The sequence below is a fragment of the Amblyomma mixtum genome, chromosome 3 (assembly GCF_055824585.1).
Source record: "Amblyomma mixtum isolate Tamu chromosome 3, ASM5582458v1, whole genome shotgun sequence".
NCBI classification, from domain to species: Eukaryota; Metazoa; Arthropoda; class Arachnida; order Ixodida; family Ixodidae; genus Amblyomma; species Amblyomma mixtum.
Window position 1 is genome coordinate 187,684,962 of NC_143014.1, and position 20,177 is coordinate 187,705,138.

Below are 20,177 nucleotides of genomic sequence, written 5' to 3' on the forward strand. Positions count from 1 at the left end.
TGCACGCCGCCGAGAGCAGTTTTCCGCCCATTCCGAAAAATCTAGGCAAGTACCGATGTTGACTCACTTATCAGATAATGTAGACCCCATTTTGCTACTTTGTGAACGTCATTTCAACTCGAATGGGGTAGTAGATTTTGCATAGGAATTTTTTAAAACCCGGCCCCCAAATATTCAAGACCCTGTATACTAGAAATGACTGCACTATTTTTTAGTTGTGAGCAGTACTGCATTATTATTATTATTATTTGCGTGAAAACCATCGCCTTCTTTGGTCTGCTTTACAAGCTTTGCCGCTTTACCGTAACCTTTGTAAAGCGCTACGTAACACTCTACCACAAAATTCATCTGTTAGTACATTCATCCTGGTATTTAATCTTTCAGTTGACATCTCTGGTGACATCACTTCCGCAAGCATCTGCCGGCGAAACTGTTTTCGTGTACACGATGGAGTTTTTGTACAGTCTGCCTTTTTACATACTTGAAGTTCCGAATCTAAAACTGAAGCGGCCGACATGGTTCCATCAACCATCTCCAATGGTTGTTTACTCGCTGGTGCTGTTCTCCTATTTTCTAGTTTGCGGAGGTGGGTGCCTTGGTTTCTCGAGTGTCAGATAAGGCTGCAACGTGCAACGTGTTACCACTGCTAAAACGACTTTGTGGCTCCTGTTTGCTCTTGCAGGTATAATATACGACGTTATTGTGGAGCCCCCAAGCATTGGATCCACTGTGGATGAACACGGACACAGCAAACCCGTGAGCATTGACACATTTGTCGATTCTGAACCTGGCTGTGTAGGGAGCTCAGGAGAGTGCATTTGATGCAAGGAAAGAGAACCGTGTCTATATATACATATATTTTTGTGGCACTCGGAAAATATGCTAAATTTGCTGCGTGTGATCACTGTGAGTGGATGTCTGCGGTAATCAAGCGCGGTGTCTCGTAATTTTTATGAAGACTGCTGTACAAGAATAGGTGAAGCCAAATTCTCCGAGTTACGAACTTTTTTTTTTTTGTAGTTAGTGTCAACTGCGCGACATAACGTCTTGTTCACTTGGGATGTGGACTAAATGAGTATGGCGCATTGTTTCGATTCTTAGGTGGCCTTCATGCCGTATCGAGTGAATGGCCAGTACATCATGGAGGGCCTGGCGTCAAGCTTTCTCTTCACCGTGGGTGGCCTTGGCTTCGTCATCCTCGATCGAACGCACAACCCCAGCACGCCCAGACTGAATCGCATCCTTTTGATCAGCACGGGTTTCATCTGCATACTGGTGTCCTTCATCACTTGTTACGTCTTCATGCGCATCAAGCTTCCGTAAGGCGGCACTCGCACTTTCTTGTTCTGAAGTGAAAGTTTTGAATAGATGACACCTTAGCGAATGTACATAATTGTTAATTTGGGTTTCAATATTCTACATTTGAGGCTCTAGTGTGGCAGTGTTTAAAGGCAGCGCTTGTGCTCATGCAAAGCTGCATTAGCACAGTGACGAAGGAACAAGCATTGTGCAGCCGCTGCGGTGGCTCAGTGGTTATGGTGCTCGACTGCTGACCTGAAAGACGCAGGTTCGATCCCGGCCTCGGCGGTCGAATTTCGATGGAGGCGAAATTCTACAGGCTCATGTACTGTGCGATGTCAGTGCACGTTAAAGAACCCTAGGTGGTCGAAATTTCCGTAGCCCTTCACTACAGCATCCTTCATAGCCTGAGTCGCTTTGGGACGTTAAACCCCCATAAAAACCAAACCTTTTCAGAATAGTGACCCCATCATCTTCTAGACAGCTCATTGAGAAAGGCATTTTTCATGTTCTGAGTTCTCAGTGCATTCAATGGTTTCTAAAGCTGCATTAGCAAAATGTACACTCGTACACTGTCCGTAATTGTATTTACTTGAAGATGAAGTGACAGCACCAGATGTTTTTATGCGAAGCATACTAAAATAGCCCAACCCAGCTCCTCGAGCACGGCGGTGTCGTTACCATTGACCTTTCGTGACCTCCATGTCATACCACGTGATGCGTGACGTCACAGCAGATGAAAAACGGGGGCCCAACTCGCGCCGTCGCGCGAGGCGTCGTGACCAAGGATGACCACGTGGTGCGTGACGTCACAGCAGATGAGAAACGGGGGACCTGCTCGCGCCGTCGCGCGAGGCGTCGCGACCAAGGAGGACCACGTGATGCGTGACGTAACGACATAGGAGAAACGGGGCCCCAGCTCGCGCCGTCGCGCGAGGCGTCGCGACCAATGTGTTTCCTGCTTCTGCCGCTAGGTGCGCTGTAGTGAACACGTGATGCTGGATGGGCGGTATACAAGGGGGTGCACCTGCCTCGGCTAGGCGTACACGGGATAGAGATGCCTCCTGGAGACAGGGCTGCTCGTTGGAATGAGAAGCAAAAGTTGCGGCGTGCTACAGAGACTGATGAAGAGCGTGAAGAACGTCTAGCCAAGCGGCGTGCTCGATATGCAACTCGGCGACAATATGCTTCGCATCTGACTAGGCTTAACCTAAGCTAAGCCTCAGCCATTTTTTTTTTAATCTGAAAAAAGCTTTTGGGCTTCTTAGTGATTCTTGTCAGTTGGCATGTTAAGCAGAGAGAGAGAGAAAACATGATTGGAGAGCATGTTGTGTCTTTTGCTATATAGGCCTTGTGCTGTTGCACTTCAATATCAGTTGCTGTTTCTTGGCAGCATATTTAAATCTGTTCTAGAAGAAAGGTGGAAAGTGGTGGTGTAAATTTTGAGTTGTGGTGATGAAGTCAAAGGAGAAAACAGGAATGTTACTTTTGTTCAGTCATCACCTTTGCAGCATCTTTCAGCAATTATTTCTGTTTATACTGCAGCCCAAACACTTCCTTTGTTGGTGTTTTAATTGTCATATTGCGTGCTTAGTGGCAAACGTGGTTTTGTTTCATTACATTTTTTTTTGTCCAGTTATTGAAGTTCCACTAAGGCTGCCCAAGGTGTGCTACAGTTGTTGTAAAGTGTGGTGCTACTGTTTCAAAGCTTTCTTTGAAAAATGTCATCTTCTTTTATCTTTGTATTAGGAAAGCCACGACTTCATTCATCCAGTGCTCCTTTCTTGACCAAATAGTGTGCAGAGCTTCAGCTACTTTTCTTTTTTATGCAGTGTTTGCTTTTACTTGCATGAATCCCACCATTAATATCGTGGGATTCGTGCCTGTGCAAAGCAGGCACACTTGTGTGGGGCTAAACTTATGTAACAGGTGTGGTAGTGAGAGAGGCTCGTGAGGACCTGAAGGAGTTGAAGTGATAAAAATTGATTGCTTGGATAAACTGGGACATGTTACTGGAAGGTGGGTGGGGCTCCTAGTGGTAGTAACTGCAAATGCGTTAGTCCTAGGTGGCACCAGCAATAGCGTGTGGCATGGCTGCAGCTGCTCTATTACTGCAGGCTTTTTTTTTTTTTTTCAACCTGAAGGATTTATGCACTGCCTAAGTCAGAGAGGTTATATTTATGGTGGCACACTAAATTGCACAGCAGAAGCAGCCATAGATAACTCCATGACTGAGCAAAGTTGTGGCCATGAAGGTGTCAGTTTCAGCAATTTCAGCAAATCAGGCCATCAATGTCACACAATTCTGATTTACGGTGGGGACATTTTTGGGGTCCTTTTGAGGGCATCTTAAAGTCTTCTGTATGTGCAATTCAAGTGCAGTATGATGCAAGGGAATAGAAGAAAAGCAGAGTACATCATTGCTGGTTCATTATGTTGCCTCCTACTACTAGCCATAAAATTTTCATTGATGTCTCCAGGAGAGCAAAAAATTGATGTTCACAAAGTGCAAGTAATAGCTAGAAACAAGTTGGGATGAGCAAAGCCTGTTTTGCTGTGCGTTGATATTTTACAGGAGTAGCTATATACAGACTGTTCCGCAATTAAACACGCGTCGCAGAATGCTTCTCTCAGCTAAACTGGTGAGTTGTTCTAGCTTTGGTTGACAGAATTGTTTTATGCTACATTTATTCGGGGTACTTGCCCGCATTGATAAAAAAAAAAGTCAGATATTTGTATCGTCTGTGGCGGTGACAAAACACAACAAGCAGTTATCTTAGTGATTGCACTGGTGGCGCCACCTCGTTTGTCGGCCATGGAGGTTCGGCAAAGGAGGGGATGGCGGCTGTTTTGCAGCAGGTTTGAAGACGCTTTTTCACGAAAGACTTGAAATTTAGTAGAGTTTTGGCCAGATTAGGTTTTAGTGATCATTGATAAAGCAGTCGAAAAAGCGTCTTCAAATCTCCTGCAAAACACCCCCCACCCCCTTCTTTGTCGAATCTCCGAGGCCGAGAAACGAGATTGCGCCATTTGGTGCAATGGCTTGTTGTTTTTGTCGTCTCCGCAGACAATGCGAATATCTGACTTTTTTTGATCGATTCAGGCAAGTGCCCCAAACAAATGTAGCATAAAACAATTCTGCCAACCAAATGCCATTCCTGTGCAAAGTTTGAGCTCAAACAACTCACCAGTTTAGCTGAGACAGTTTAGCTGGGACAAAAGTGATGAGCAGTGGTCGTAGAACGGGGCAAGTTCGATGACGATCGGCTACACGGCTAGCATTACATTTCTGCATCGAAATCTGATCAGTTAGTTTGCGCCTCTCAATCTGCATGCTTGTTCTTCGGCCACATGGCGAATACTGCAAGAATCAATGCTTGCAACTTGTTTGCGTTCAGTCGTGCCCTCAGCATGAGAAGTTTAGACTAATGTTCTGTGTGCATGTGATGGTAAGTTGAACGCAGGGGAGCAGTCACTCGATCTACGTGCCGAGCATCTCTTCGTGCAAAAAAAAAAAGATGAAAGAGATGCTGCTGGTCGCTTTCAGCATTCATAAGGAGCAGCTAAATACGATGTTTGAAGCAGCATCGGGCTTGGGTATTAGTGCTCACACATGTTGGTTTTTTCCTATTTTCACTTTTGCGAACTTCAACAAGTGCGTCTTTTCAACACCGGTCATAGAAGGCGATTAAACATCGCTAAGATCTTGGTAAAGTCATGCAATGTTATTCCCCAGATGATCTGAATTCTCCCATTGCAGGTTGATACAGACTGGTTTACAGAGCAAATGACATGCCAAAAACCACTCTGATCAAGCAGAAGGCATAGACTTGAATTGAAATTTTACAATAAGAAGCAAAATGACTTGACACATTTAAATAGCACTGCAGAGTGAATGTAAATTTTGTTTGGAGCTCAAAAAAAAAATCTATGCATGCACTTGTGCAGCTCTTCCAAAGCCAAGCGAGCAAAAAGGGTGCATTTTTGTGGACATTACCGATGGAACAAGACCTCGACTCCTGTCACAAATGTCTGTTTTGTCAAGCTGAATATAAAGCATTTAAATTCGCTTTATGCTCGACAAAGTTCCAAGGAACGGAGAGATAAGCTGCTTCGCGTCATGCATCACATCGTCCTACTTATTGCACTAGCAATCTCGTTTGCTGTATCTGCCCAGGAGTTGAAAACTGTCAAAGACTAGTTTCACTCGATACCTCGTATTTTCTCGCTTTCGTTTAATTGACAAATGTAGTCACCTGTCGTAGCCACACAGTTATTTACTACCAACTAAGAGTAGAGAAGGAAGCTGGTATAGCCCTCCACTCAACAATTCTGTCTGGCAAACAGGTTGAAAAAGTGCAGAACTACTCTTAGGACATCAACAAAAATGTTTGTTACCACAAGCAAAGCACATGCTTCGAAATATTTGCTTACGCGAGTTGGTTTGCGCAGTGGAGGCATACTGTTTTTTTGCCTACACTCCACGTTTCTGCCAGCTGAAGCACCACCTTTGCTAACAAACATGACGCTGTCTGCACTGGACACATTTATACTCCATTGCATACATCAGGCACAACGCACTGGAAGGAATGGAAGTAGGCAGTATACAAAAATAAAGGGAGGCGCGTTACTCCAGGTTTATTCTGTGGCCGAGTCGTCTAAGGCACGAGAAAGCGACAGCAGGTCGTCAACAGTAAGAGTGCATTTAATGAAAGTCATGACAGATGAGTCATGTAATAAGCCTGCAGGCTGAAAATTTATTTTTCACTTGCCACATGGGATGGACTGCTTTTTTTATTGTGGATGTTGGCAGCGCAAACAAAAGCGCTAGCTTTGACAGCGTTGCGCCTGATGTATGAAACGGGAGTATAGGGGATTTTCTTTTGGCTAAACGGTGTTGCCATCATCATAGCCTGTTAACCAAAAATTGTGTTGACCTGCTGGCCAATGAGAATACGAAACAAAATGAACAAGGGTTGAGGGAGAGCCTCAGTCCGCTATCGTTTCAGCTAGAGGACTTCTCTTTGCCCCGGCCCAGGTGAAGACAAGTCCTCTTGCTGAAACTTTGGCTAGCGGACTGAGGCTCTCCCTCAATCCATGTTCATTTTGTTTTGTATTGTCAAGAAACCCATTTTCCTGCCCTGCCTTCTCTTGTGGGCCACGAGAATTTTATTTTGGTGGGCCAGTGAGTTGGCACTCTCATGGAGTGGAAACAAGGTACAGCCATTGCTGTTCATACCTGAAAAGAAGAAAGAAAAAAAAACGGACTTAAAAGGCTAAGACATGACACGAGCACTAAGATGTAAGATTTTTTTCATTCATGCTGACACACAACATAAACACATAACAAAGTAAAAATATTTATATATTGGAAAAGCACGCACTCCTTATAGCAACAATGGATCACACTTCTCATGCCTTCCAAAAGTCTCACCTTTTCATTTAGCACAACTGAAAATTAACTCCACACATATCTCTCTTTCAACTTCTTAATCTCTTGGGGGCATTAATTCTAGTGATTAAACAGGATAATGGTATGAATTAAAAAACTGACTTACAATCATACTCCACACAGTGTTCACCCAAGTACAGGTATGTAGATGCTGTTGGCATACTCTTGTGCTCTCGTGGGTGAATATGGGCCAGCATTCACACAACAGTTTGTTTGTTCATTGTATACCTTTCAGCATGAAAAAGGTATTTCATTTGCAGTAGCACATGAACATTGCATAAACCATGGCCTTTGTTTCACAATATAAAAGGGGTTTTGGCTACACACATTTTCAAAACATTTTTCGGTAATGGCAAACAGGTGATGCAGCTTTGATGGTTATCACAAAAAAACCACACCTACATTTTACCGCCACACAACATTCTTTAGATAGTGCACTGTGTAGTACAGACAAGGAATGGCCACAGTTTGTTTCTATTTCCTTATGCGGTTGACCTCGCCATTTTTTGGTCGATTAACCTTCACACTCAACATCACTTGTTCACGGGCTCTAGTCATGACCGAGTTGGGAAAGCCTGGCAGCACCTACCATGATAGAATGCATAAGACTTTTCAGGAACGGATAGCAATCAGGAGAAGGCTACGCCATCATTTACCGATGTGTTGCCTTGCAGGTTAACAGGGAAGTTTAAATATGTACACAAAACTGCAATTACTGAACAAGAAGAAATAGAAAGGGTTCATTATCACTTATAAAAAGTGGTCATCGCACTCTTGATCTCTGTGAACAAAAATTGTCCCTCTTTATCTTTGCTGTCGACCTGTCCTCTAAGATAGAAGTCCAGATTAATTGGTTCGTCATGACTGACGTGTAGAACACTAAGGAACAGGGATGAAGGAGGTAGTTGCTAAGTATATGTCTCCAGTGCACTGTGTATCAAAGCCATGACTTGTCTTGTTCGTGCTTTATTTGTCCCTGATAGTACATGTGCACGGAGCTAGGTATGTCTTGAGTGTTCCAAGATGTGTTGTTGTTTTGCGTAGTATTAACACTTAGCTATGCTTTACTTGCAGTGGATACTTGCATGCCTGATTCTGCGTCTGCCTGTCAAGTGCATCCAGGACCATTGGAAGGTGTCTTCTTGAAGAGCAATCAAATTTTCATTGGTTAAGTGCATTGCTGTCTATGTTAGCATTTGAGCATTTTGTAATAAATTCTTGTGGAGGCAAGCAATTGATTGGTTTCCTACACAGAAAGGGATGCGTACTGCAACTGTATGGTATAGCATGTGGGGTCAACGTCTTAATGCTGCACATGGGCTATGAGAGATGCCGCTGCCACGGTCAGTGTGTAGCAACATTTCTTAGCTATATATTAATATAGCTTGAGAGCATTCAAAAGCTGCTCAGCCACCATTAAAGTGTGACCCATCTTGAATAATGTCATTCAGCCAGAATGTTTTTGCAGGCATCCTTTTTTTTTTGCATCGACCCAAAGATGATCTCTAGTTTTGCATTAACAAGTTTGATGTGGTATGCATTTGTTTCACCTCCACAGTGCTCATATATGCTTTGTGGTGCCATGTTCTGTGCCTTGAGAGGAAAGCAAGTGAAGCAAAACCTCAATTTTATTGTGACAACGTATACGAAAAGCTTCACATCTATGGTGCTGTGGTAACCTTTCATGGTGCTGTTACTTCTCAGGTGCCAGTGCCACTTTAGCAGGATGTTTGCACTGTGGAATTAGTACTAATCGGTCTGCTAAATACCAATATTTTTGTATGTGGACTGCCATAAGCTCCAACAAATTAATAATTGCAACATATTGCTCCTAACGATTTTCTTTTACTGTCAAATATCATAACATTCTAAGTATTCAGGATGCAAATGAGCACCAGGCAAAGAAGCACTCAAGGCTATGCCTCGAGTTACCTTTGGACTACATATAGACCCGTGCATCTCGGTGGAAGGTTCGTTAGCACAAAGCGCAATCTTTGAAATCTTAATCTCTTACTTTTTCCTGCAGCTTGGTGTAGCTGGTGTTTTTGCCAAGGCCAGCATCTCTAGTGAGTCTTTTTTACATATAGGAAGGTGTTATGTCACATACCATACCATTATTGACGAGCAAGCCAGACAACTGGATTTCATATTTGCAGGGAATGTGCGAGACCATTGCAACAAAGACCCACTTCTTGCCGTACCGTTGTCCAAGCAACAAAGTTTTTGTGCCTTAAGGGGGGATGCGGCTTTCGGAGGTGAAATTTTTTATTTTTGGGCTTGCATTGTTATACCAAGCTTGCAGAGAGCCTGGCGTGACAACAAAATGTGGTAGGAGCCTAGAGTCTCTCTTAAATTCTAGCCAAAGGAATGATTCATGCAGTGGCATTCACCAAATATTTTTTATCGACCTGAGTGTTTTCTACAATTATACCCATGCTTGCATAATGAGTGAGAAAATGAGAATGTAATTCAGAAATATAGGAATGTCACTACATAAAGAATTTATCAACGAACAGTGCAACTAGCGACTGCATGAAAATTCATGAAGCCATTGCCATGCTATGCTCTCTGCAAGCGAGGCAGTTGGGTCAAAAAAACACTTGAAAAACTGGTATTTTCATGGAGATCTGAGCCAGTTTTTTGCTACGTACGGTCACAAAAACCATTTATTGAAATCACTTGTGGGCTGTTTTTGGAGAAAATGATATGAAATCTGGTGTTTTTAAATTTGAACTTTTCGGGATTTTCGCGATTTGAAAGCTGCATCGCCCTCAGCCATGCCAACATTTTCCTCAAGCTTATTCTGACAAGAGAAAGCTATGCATATGCACAGACCAGTTGCTTCCAAGGAAAACTGGATAGCATGTCTCATGCTTCATTTAACCTGGAAACAACCAGTGCCTCTTGCAGATACATCCTTACTTTGCGACGTAGGTTCAATCCCAGCCACGGCGGTCTCATTTCGATGCGGACAAAGTCTAGAGGCCCATGTACTGTGCGATGTCGGTACATGTTAAAGAACCCTAGTGGTTGAAATTTCCGGAGCCCTTCACTACGGTGTCCCTCATAGCCTCAGTCTCTTTAGGACTTTAAACCCCCATAAACCTTATTTTGCAGATGTATCCAAAATGGAGCTACTGAAGCAGGGTTAAGTTGGAGAGCAGCAATTACCCTCACGCCCTGAACAAAGAGCAGCCACGATACGGCTCGCGGACCGCGGAAGAGCGCGTGCAGTGGGGAAGACGTGCTTCACTGCAACGCAGCAGAGGATGCCGGACCGGTGTTGTATTGTCACGTAGTGGTCACTGCAGTTTGGAGAGAATGGGAAGACAGCGAAAATGGTTTCTAAGCAATACTATTTATTTGGCCTGACTTGCGCCCGCAAACAACTGAATGAGTCGGCGGCGACGTAGCAACTAGAATGCTCGGCGGTCGTCGAACCGAATGCCCGCCGCTCTCGGCCGTGCTCAGTTTAAAGCTGATTGCGAACTTTCGAGATAAATCGTACAAAGTTAATAGAACATTCTGGAACAACCGGCTCCGTCTGAATGCGAGCAATCGAGATAAATCTGGTCGCGTCTTGCATCATAAACAAAGCCACGTGCCGGCAGCTTTGAAAAATGAACAATCACTACAAAGATTCGCGGTAATATACTACACTCTTAACAAAAAAAAAAAAAAACGCCCGAATGGATTGGTTTAGTTTGGTTTATTGGGGTTTAACGTCCTAAAGCGACTGAGGCTATGAGAGACGCCGTAGTGAAAGGCTCCGGAAATTTCGACCACCTGGGGTTCTTTAACGTGCACTGGCATCGCACAGCACACGGGCCTCTATTGGATTGGAGTAAACTTTATTTGTGCCTGCAGTTGGGCTCTCGAGCGCCCCGACGAGGGTCTACGTCGTCTACGAGGCTGCCGTTACTCGGCGCGGGTCTCCGCTCGCCGTTGCCGGCTCGCTGGGTCCCTGCCTTTCGAGCGCCCCGAGGACCTGCTGGACGGCCCATAGCTGTTGGTCATGGTCGTTGCTCTTCGCTGCTGCCTCCAGCCGCGGCGGGATTGTTCCTGATCTTGCTTCCTTTGGATTTCTGATGCAGTCCCACAAGATGTGCGTCTGATCTGCCTTCAAGAAATTCAGCCGCCGCGGCCGGGATCGAACCCGCGTCTTTCGGGTCAGCAGTCGAGCGCCGTAACCACTGAGCCACCGCGGCGGGGCCGCCCGAATGGAAGTAAATGACTTGTCCTCTAGCCCAGCGGTTCTCAAACTGGGTTCCGCGGAACACAGGGGTTCCGCGGGCTGTCTTCTTGTGTTCCGCGAGAACCCTCACCGGCTCTGACCCGGCAGCTGATATGAGACCACGCTTTGACTTGCTCTTAAAAGGGAAGCAGTACCACCCATCACATTAGTATTTGTATTAATCTGTGCAATAAACATTTAACTTTTGCAACTCTCTCTTTGCAAAAATGCACTCGACAACATTGCTGGTAAGTGAAAGCGGGGGGGGGTCCCTGGAACTTATTGAGAACCCCTGCTCTAGCCCATACCCAGTATGTTGACTTTATGCGCATACCCAAAGGAGGTTTTATTTACTCCATTTAAATGGAGCATTTTATTTACTCCCTTATACAAGGGAGGTATTTAGGAGTACGAGGGAGTAGATTTTTTACTACCCTCAGAAATGGCGTCATGTTTACTTGTTTATTAATCCTCATTCAGACTAATTCTTACAGCAGTGCTAGCGGCAGAAACGGGCAGTTGCTGCGAGGGCCGCCGGCAACCCAACTTGGAAGACTGCGCTGCCCTAATGTGGGCCCGCATCACGCGTTCTTTTCGCCGTCTGCAAGCTCAGCACGGCTTTTTGTCGTCTGCTTGTACTTACGAGCTCGTTTGGTTGGCTATGATTGTAGATAAAACGATGTAACATTAGAATCGATTGTTGAAAACTGAAAAGGAGTCTCGGAGTAGTTTTTATGGTCATGCATCGCGCTATATTTGACTAAAAACCAGGGCAGAATAAGTTGAAAATGAGAACATCCCTGAAGATATTTTCGTATGGCAGTGTTTGTTTCCATATTCACTTCTTTAAAGGCCTACTTGACCGAAATTTTTCAAACCGCAAAAAGGTTGTTTTTTCATAGTACACCCCCCTATTATGCTACCCACAAAACATTACGCTCCAGTCTCAAGCAGTTACGGTGCCAGAAGCGCGCAAAGATCGGAGTTTTCAATACCGAAACTGGAAAAACAGGCGCCATTACCGCCCGCCGGAAGTGACGCACGTTTGAGAATAGAGTTCGGACAGGTTCGGAGCGTCTGCTCGTTGCGGCTCGAGCAAAGCGCTGGTACCGGTAGCGCGTGCAGCACTTTGTGCGATAAATACTGGTTATATGTGACAACACACATCTTAAAACGGATGAAACGCCATAGAAAAAGTTTTAAACGTGTTTTATTTGCTGTAGTAGACCAGAAAACTCCCGGCTAAACCCCAGCGAATATGATCGCGCTGCAATGCTAGTCGATGTTTTTTGCCTGGCAGTATTCGATTACAGCTTGTGCAAAGTTCGGACATAGCGGACGAAAGAAGCATATTCAAATGGATACCAAGTAGAAGTGCTTGTATTATCAATTCAGCTTTTTTGAGCGGGCACGCGCGTGTCAACAGCACATGTGTGCTCTGCTGTGGGTGCAATATGGTTGTTGTCTTGATAAAAAAAAAAAATAACCTGCCTTCTCCTTTTCCTTCTCATTTTTCTCCTCCGTCGAAAGGTATTCCTGCCGGTGCATAGAAATTTGGAACAGGTGCTGTGAACGCGAAATAAATAAATAAAAACAGCTGGACGTCTAAAAAGGGAGCTCAAGAAAATTAAGCGCTGCGTTAAGCCAAAGAATATGCCAGAAGCAAAATTTGTGCTGCAAAATAAATATACATTTTTATCTTCGAGGACCGTGGCATCAATGCAGTGCCGATGGTGGGCTGGTTCATCTTTGCGCGCCTCGGTCGGGCAAGCCAATGCGCGTTGCGAAATACATGCCGATTCAAATGAACAAAAACTTATGCGCTGCGTTCATTACTGTATTTGCCTAGAACCACTTAAAGCCCGTGTACTGCAGGGGCGGAAAAGTTTTTCTAATCTTTTCAAACCACACAGCTGGGCAGAACGATGTGGTTGCCGGACCCCAGTCGACCGTATACGCCCACCGCGCAAATTACCGTAGGCAGTGTGTCTGTATCGACTGAGTAATAATGCAGAACATGTAATCAAAAACGTGTTGTCTTCCTTTGAAAATATTATCATTCAAATAACATGCGTTCAGTTCAATGAGGTCTTGCAGACGCGCCTTGAATGATAACGCTGACTTAGCTTCCTGTAATCGACCTCAAGTATGAATGGCGTGAGGCAGTAAGAAATTCGACGTTTTCAGTAACGCTCATGTGGCCTTCCAGGATTCTCAGCCCGGCCTGAGAATCCTGGCGTAGTGCAGCAATGCACGACGGCACTATTGCGCATTGGGCAGAGTTGTACCTGCAATAAACGCGTGCATATCTGGATTCCTTTTCAGACGGTGTAAACAACGTGCCGTCAAAAGGTCGTTGCTCGATGAGCAAAGCCGTCCACTTTAGCTTCTGAACCGGCTAAGCTATCTTGTGCGAGCGGTCCCCCGTCCTCTTTATTCTCCCGATTAGAAACGCCCCGAAGCGTTCTCCGAATTATAACCCTCTTGGTTCGTGGCATGCTTTGCCGATCGGGCCAGAAACACGTACGTGCTCTGTTGCATGATGTAGACCGGGACAGGTCTCTTGACAAAGCCCGACCCACAAAAGGGGTTAGCGCGAGGCAGAAGCGTCAGTCACCCACCATTATTTTTTTTTTTTTTTTGAAGAGGAGAGGGGAATTCACGTTAAAACCTGAGCTGCAGACAGCTTACACCAGCTTTCGAGATCGGGGGCGAAGGGCAGTGGCCGAGAGGTATATACATGGTGCTTTCTGCATTCTTCGTATTCCTTTCCGCGGCCACGCACTTCGTCGACATGATGCCAGCAGTTAATTTTTCTCGGAGACCATCGAGCTTCGCGGTGAAAGCAGCCAGAAACGCGCCAGAAGGAGCTTACAAGGGGCGCGCACTCACTTCAGAACGCCTGAAACTGGCGAGCCGGCGATGCCGGTGTCTCAATTGTGCGTCATTTCCGGTCAGGTTTGTTACTTGTCCAGCACACCGCTAGGGGACTGCGTCGTCTGCTACAGAGGTTTTTGAACGCTTCTAACTAAAATTCTAGACGCTTCACAGCCCTAATATTCAATATGAATATTGTTCATAACATGCGCACTATATCCAGCACAAAATTAGCCGAAGTAAACTTTCGGTCAAGTAGGCCTTTAAGGCTGGCTTTTCAATATGACAAAGGAAAAATGTAGCCTCATCAGCTCAATCAAGAGCTCGGCATTGAAACTATATATATATGTTCTATCACAGTTCCGTTTTCATGCAACACACAATAATCTGTTGCAACACACCGCGAGAACCACACTGAAAAAATGCTGTGAGAATTAGGCCTAAGTGGAGGCTCTAACGGGGTGGCAACACTAACAAAGGTCAGTAATGGTAGCGCTGGAGGCTTAAGAGCAGTTCAGTTATGTAGCTTACTGTAGCAGAAATCGGCGACAAGCCTGTTTCTTGTACCGCGGCAGTCCTCCGTGAAGGAGCAGAACTGAGCACGCAGAGATACAGCGACGATGGTAACCATGGGGTAGTCACCGCCATTATCAGACGACCGACCGGAAGCAGACTAGACGGTAGGTGCGAGGTGTATTGCACAAAATGGTGTTTTTTTACTCCATTGGGAATTTGGGGCACATTGAGACCAAGAAATAGCATTTAAAGATAGGAGTTATAAGGAAGGGAATTATTGAGTGTAGGTTGTAAAATAGGCCATTTAACACATTTTGAAGGCCGACGCTAACCATTTAAACCCCCAATTGGGTTGGTTTGGTTTATAATGGTCTAACGTCCCAAAGCGACTCAGGCTATGAGGGACGCCGTAGTGAAGGGCTCCGGAAATTTCGACCACCTGGGGTCCTTTAACGTGCACTGACATCGCACAGTACACGGGCCTCTAGAATTTCGCCTCCATCAAAATTCAGGCCGCCACGGCCGGGATCGAACCCGCGTCTTTCGGGCCACACTGTTAGCAAAAAAAAACACCCAAAAAGGAGTAAATGGCTTGTCCTATAACGCACACCCAAAAGGTTTTTTTACTCCATACGTATGGTGTTTTTTATTTACTCCCTTATATAAGGGAGTTATTTTAGAGTATAAAGGGAGTTATTTTGGAGTGAAAAGGGAGTAAATTTTTTACTACCCACAGAGATGGAGCCCAAAAATGGCATGTTTATTTATTCTCATTCAGGCTCATTCTTACAGCAGTGACAGCGGCGGAAACGGGCACTAGCTCTGCGGGCCGCCGGCAACCCAACTTGGGAAACTGCGCTGGCCTAATGTGACCGCGCGTCACGCATTCTTTCCGCCGTCAGCTAGCCCACCGGCGGCGTACGCGGCAGGAGTCGTCAACTTTGCTATACGAGCTCGTTTGGTTGGCTATGTTCCTAGATAAAGGGATGTAACATTATAATCAATAGTTGAAAACTGAAAAGGAGATGCTGGGTAGTTTTCACGGTCATGCACCACGCTACATTTGACCCAAACCGAGAACAGAAAAGATGAAAATACACCTGATGGTAGTTTGGAATGGCAGTGTTTGCTTTCATATTCACTTCATTAAAGGGACACTGAGGAGAGCTCTATTAATATTTTTTTTATAGCAAAATCCGATAGTTCGGCATTACATGGCTTTGTTGCCACTTGGCCGGCAGCGAAAGATGCATTTATTTCTAAGAAATTTGGATTCGAAGTTGAAATAGTTTTTCCCGCCGCTCTGATTCAAACTTGGGATTCTGCTATGACGACACAGAACTAAGTGACGTGAAACATGACATTCACATGACGTAACGCAGACTCCGTGATTTCTGGCGGCCAGCAGTGCGGCCCAGCAGCAGCCGAAAAGAAAGCTACCGCCGGCCGCACGTTGAAGGCATCTATCGGCTATTGCGGCCGTCGCTTCGTTTACATTTGCACTGGCGTTTTGCCAGCGTTACAATGGATCCCGTTCTCGAAGTCGTCAACGAAGTTCTCGCAAATAGACGCCTTTAGCATACCGTGTACCTTGTTACCGTTAGCGAAATACCGGGAGCCCCCATACCGCTGAGAACAAGCGCTGATTGGTCCCGGCGCTGCAGGAGCGCGCGTAGCTATCGTGTACGTGGCGCCACCTGGCGACGTCAAGGAGATTTGCGCATGCATTTGCTGCGCCTCAGTGATTCGTAGCTTCTCGTGTCCTAGTGTTGCTAGAACTATTGGTTCTAGCAACATTGTTTTGTTCTATGACGCCATGAAGCTTGTACTTGCGAGTTCGGCCTGTGGCGGCGATACCTGTATTTTGGTTCTTGCTCTTTTCTATGTTACAGGAGCTTTGTTGTCAGTATGAATGGCGTTTTTGTAATCAGGAGCTGGTATTCTGTCGATGCAAGTCAACTTCAATTTCTCCTCAGTGTCCCTTTAAGGCTTGGATTTTAAACATGGCTGAGGAAAAATGTGGCCTCATGAGCTCAATCAAGAGCTCAGCGTTGACACTATGTTCTACCACAGTTCCATGTTCATGCAACACATAATCTGCTGCAACACATTGCGAGAACCGCACTGAAAAAAGCCTGTGAGAATTAGGCCTAAGCGGGAGCTGTAACGGGGTGGCGACACAAACAAAAGAAAGTCAGGTATCGTTAGAGCACTGGAGGCTTCACAGGAGCAATTCAGTTATGTAACGTACTGTAGCAGAAAACGGCGACAAGTCGATATCTTGTACCGCGGCAGGCGCCCGTGACGGAGCAGAAGTCAGCAGAGATCCAGCGACGATGGTAACCAAGCGGTCGTCACTCACCGCCATTATCCAACTGACCAGAAGCAGACGAGACGCTAGGCGGCGGGGAGTATTGCGCAAAATGGTGTTTTTTACTCCATTTCAGCACTGGTGGAGTATTTGGCACAATTAACTCCCTTTTCAGACTAAAGCAAATACTGGTAAATCCTAATTTTTACTCTTATTCCCTCATGAGAGTAAAATGGAGGACAGTCCACCTTTTTACTTCCCACTCATGGAGTAAAAAGGGTGGCCGCCACCATTTTTACTCCCTTTTGGGTATATTTTTGTTTACAGTGCAGCAGCCGAGCGCCGTAACCACTGAGCCACTTGTTTACAGTGAGATTTAGCACGGCGCGACCCGCTTCCGCTTTCCGATTCCTCGTGGCGCCAGCTGCGCTTGCGCAGATCGCCTTGCCACTGCACAGGCGCAGCTGGGTCTCCCTGGAAACGGATCACGGTATCGGATCGCGCGCTATGTTAAATCTCTACTTTTAGCACAGCCCGTACCGCACCGTCAGTGTGCACACGCAGATCGCCCCGAGGGCGCCAGATGCCTGCCCGCTGAGGGCACACCTGCCGCATCGAGACCATTTACGTATATGCGCAATGGCGGCGGTACGCGCTACGCCACGCTGTCTCTAACGTCGCTTGCTCTTGGCGCTTTTTCAAGTTATGAGCAAGCGGAAGTGCTGGCATCGAAGCCCCCCCTCCCCCCCTAGAAAAGTCGGCGCATGTCTTGCTCCCTGGCCTGCGTGTACGCCGGATTGCGTAGATACGGAATTCCGGGGCTAAATATGTCCGACCTCTTCACGTAATCGCGAAGTGAAGGTAGCTCGTTCCCTCAACAATGTTTTGCCTGCCCCCCCCCCCCCCCCCCCCGTTTTTTTTTCTGTGATCGGATACTGCGCAAACCCGCTTAATTCGATTTTTTGTTTAATTCTCAGACTTCGAATTCACGAGGTTTTACTATAGGCATGCAAATTGCAAAAAGAAAATGCTAGTACGAAGGCTCTGCAATGTGAAGCTTTGTTTTATGTTTATATATAGAGGGGCCATTTTTTTTGTCGGACAAAAAAACCGCTCAGCCATTGCTTGCAGCCCCAAATAATGCTGCTTATCGTTCTCATCACACTAATCTTCGCGATAGGCTCACGTATGTTATTTCATAGCCAGTGTAGCAGTTTCAGCTGCAGTTTTGATTCTCACATCACAAGAATTTTGCATGCAAATTTTCATGCAGTTTTAAATGGTTCAAAAATTGGCGGTTAGTTTCGATGGCATTCGAAGCATATGCTTTGACAAGTGCCACAGACTGCTTCAGTTTGAGACTTTCAGGAGAGAGGTGGATAGCTAGACGAGAAGGGTGGAGAGGTTAGCTGGAGGAACATGTCTCAATCCAGCCTGCAACTCGAAACAAAGGAGAAAGGGTAAGATAAAGGAAAAAAGAGGTGAAGAGTGTGGGAGGGTATGTGAAGCTTGTGGCGCGACGCACATGACTGTGCACAGAGGCTAGCACATCTCATGTAGCGTTAATATGTCTACACGTGCACACCACGCGCACATACTTCAGAGAAAGATGCCCAAGCCTTTCTCGCACAGAAATGGATTTGGCTTTTGCTCTGCACTGGCCTTAGCCTGCTTCCGCTCAGGCGTTCCAAGAGTCCTCGGAGAGGCGGGCATTCAGTTGGCCAACAATAGCTCGAAGTGCAGTGAGGGTATTCTTAAAGTATGCGAGCTGCTTTTAGCTTGAATCTAGGAGGAAGCATTCAGTATATGATAGAAGAGGGTTGCTTGCTACTACCTGAAAAGGAAGTCTGAACCTCAAACCTTTGTCCAGCTTCAAAATGCGGTCCTACCAATTGCTCACATTTCAGTAAAATTCTATGGTATCTTGTATATGGAATGCAACTGTAAGCCTGCAGTGTCATTTCTGGAGAAGCGAGACACACCTTTATGAAGCAGCATCTTGAATATCCTTTTCCGGGGCTAGAAAAGACGAACACTAATGGGAAGCCAGTGATGGCGACCCAGGTTGGTGGAGTTTAAGGTAGGGTGGGTGTACCTCTGAGCTGATAGCGGTGTACGCAAGCATATATTACATTGTACATGCATCAGTGTGGTGCTGTAGTGTATGTAACATGCTTATGTATTTCATCCTCATTGATTAATGCATGTACACTCGCTATGTGTGCATATTAATGGCACCGATGGCATTATATATACTGTGTATGTATACGGCGCCGATGGTGGCGGTAGTGATAACGGCAACCGAATATGCAGCACCTAGCAGACTCCGCGCTCATGTGTAAATATCTCATCTCAGCATGTTTTTAGACATATGTAAATAGTTCATTGTGTTTAGGTGTTTGTTGTGTATGCACCTCCCCAAGGTTAAAAAGAAAGACCTGAAAATGAAATACGGGTGTCACCGTGCATCACTGGCCAATTTCACAAATACAATGTCTGCGTTGACACTGAATTTTCGGCAGGTATACCAGGCTATGCTACGCCGCCATTCACTTCAAGACCAACCATTTTTTTTTTTCCAAGTAGACATCACGAGTTGAAATCTGTGGGAAAATTTGAATTCAATTTTCTCAGTACATATTTTCAAACATCAGCATACCCGGAAAGAGCCAGAGATGACATTTTCAGAGAGAACAATAGCTGCATGGAGTTGTCCTCTCTGGGGAGGGAGCAGGTGGATAGGGCAGCCAAATGAAACTTTCTGTGGGGAGGGAAACAGTGGTGTTGGCCCTCTGTTATGTTGATAAAGAAAGTTGGAAGAAAAGCACATCGCATATAACACAACATATCGAATATAACAACAATATAATTAGCATATTTCCAGATGGCAGGTGAAAGAAAGTCTTAACGACACATAAGAATTAAATTAGGCTTGTTATTTTCCTATAATAAGGGAACTAATTGAGATACACGAAAACTAATGATATTTTTAAAAACATGAAGAAACACACGAGGCACCTAATTTCACTATGATACCTTTAATAATAAAAATTAATTTCAAGACCTGCTTTTCCCCTAATGAACAAAGCTGACAAAACATGAGTGGCTGATAAAGCAGTCTCTAGATAAAATGGTCACTACAAAACCAATACCTATGCCAAGAGCCATCAGCTATGCTCTGCTTTCTGAGCAACATGCTGGGGTTTACAGATAGTACCTTGTGCAGTACGGTGGCATATCATAAGAGTTTCAGATGCTTGGTGGAGGGAAAACTCACTGAACCAACGATGAATTACTAGTTACAAAATGGTTACAGGTTTCATCCACTGGAATGCATAGTACCAAACTTACAGATGTTGAAATTCGCTGGGGAAGCTTGTTTGTTTCTGCTTGTTGGTTCCACAAAGATGGATGCTTTATTACTAGGCCATTGCTGCAGTCTGCATTGCAGCAAGTGTAAAGCACCCTTAAACACAAACCACGAAGAA

At 45.4% G+C, this 20,177-nt stretch overlaps 1 protein-coding gene across 1 annotated transcript; it reads left to right on the forward strand.

The window, feature by feature from the left end:
• The first annotated feature begins 395 nt into the window (after positions 1-395).
• On the forward strand, positions 396-7,985 carry LOC149353020 (oligosaccharyltransferase complex subunit ostc-A). The gene is made up of 4 exons (XM_089582222.1): positions 396-586; positions 683-756; positions 1,102-1,319; positions 7,826-7,985. The coding sequence occupies exons 1-4, from the start codon at positions 448-450 to the stop codon at positions 7,842-7,844; spliced, it is 450 nt and encodes a 149-aa protein (XP_089438348.1). The 5' UTR covers positions 396-447; the 3' UTR covers positions 7,845-7,985.
• The last annotated feature ends 12,192 nt before the right edge of the window (positions 7,986-20,177 follow it).

Excerpts from the sequence above, each read along its gene's own strand:
- LOC149353020 (XM_089582222.1), top strand. The coding sequence starts at position 448 with ATGGAGTTTTTGTACAGTCTGCCTTTTTACATACTTGAAGTTCCGAAT. Across the intron at positions 587-682 it reads CTATTTTCTAGTTTGCGGAG|GTATAATATACGACGTTATT; the intron begins GTGGGTGCCTTG and ends TTGCTCTTGCAG. Across the intron at positions 757-1,101 it reads AACACGGACACAGCAAACCC|GTGGCCTTCATGCCGTATCG; the intron begins GTGAGCATTGAC and ends TTCGATTCTTAG.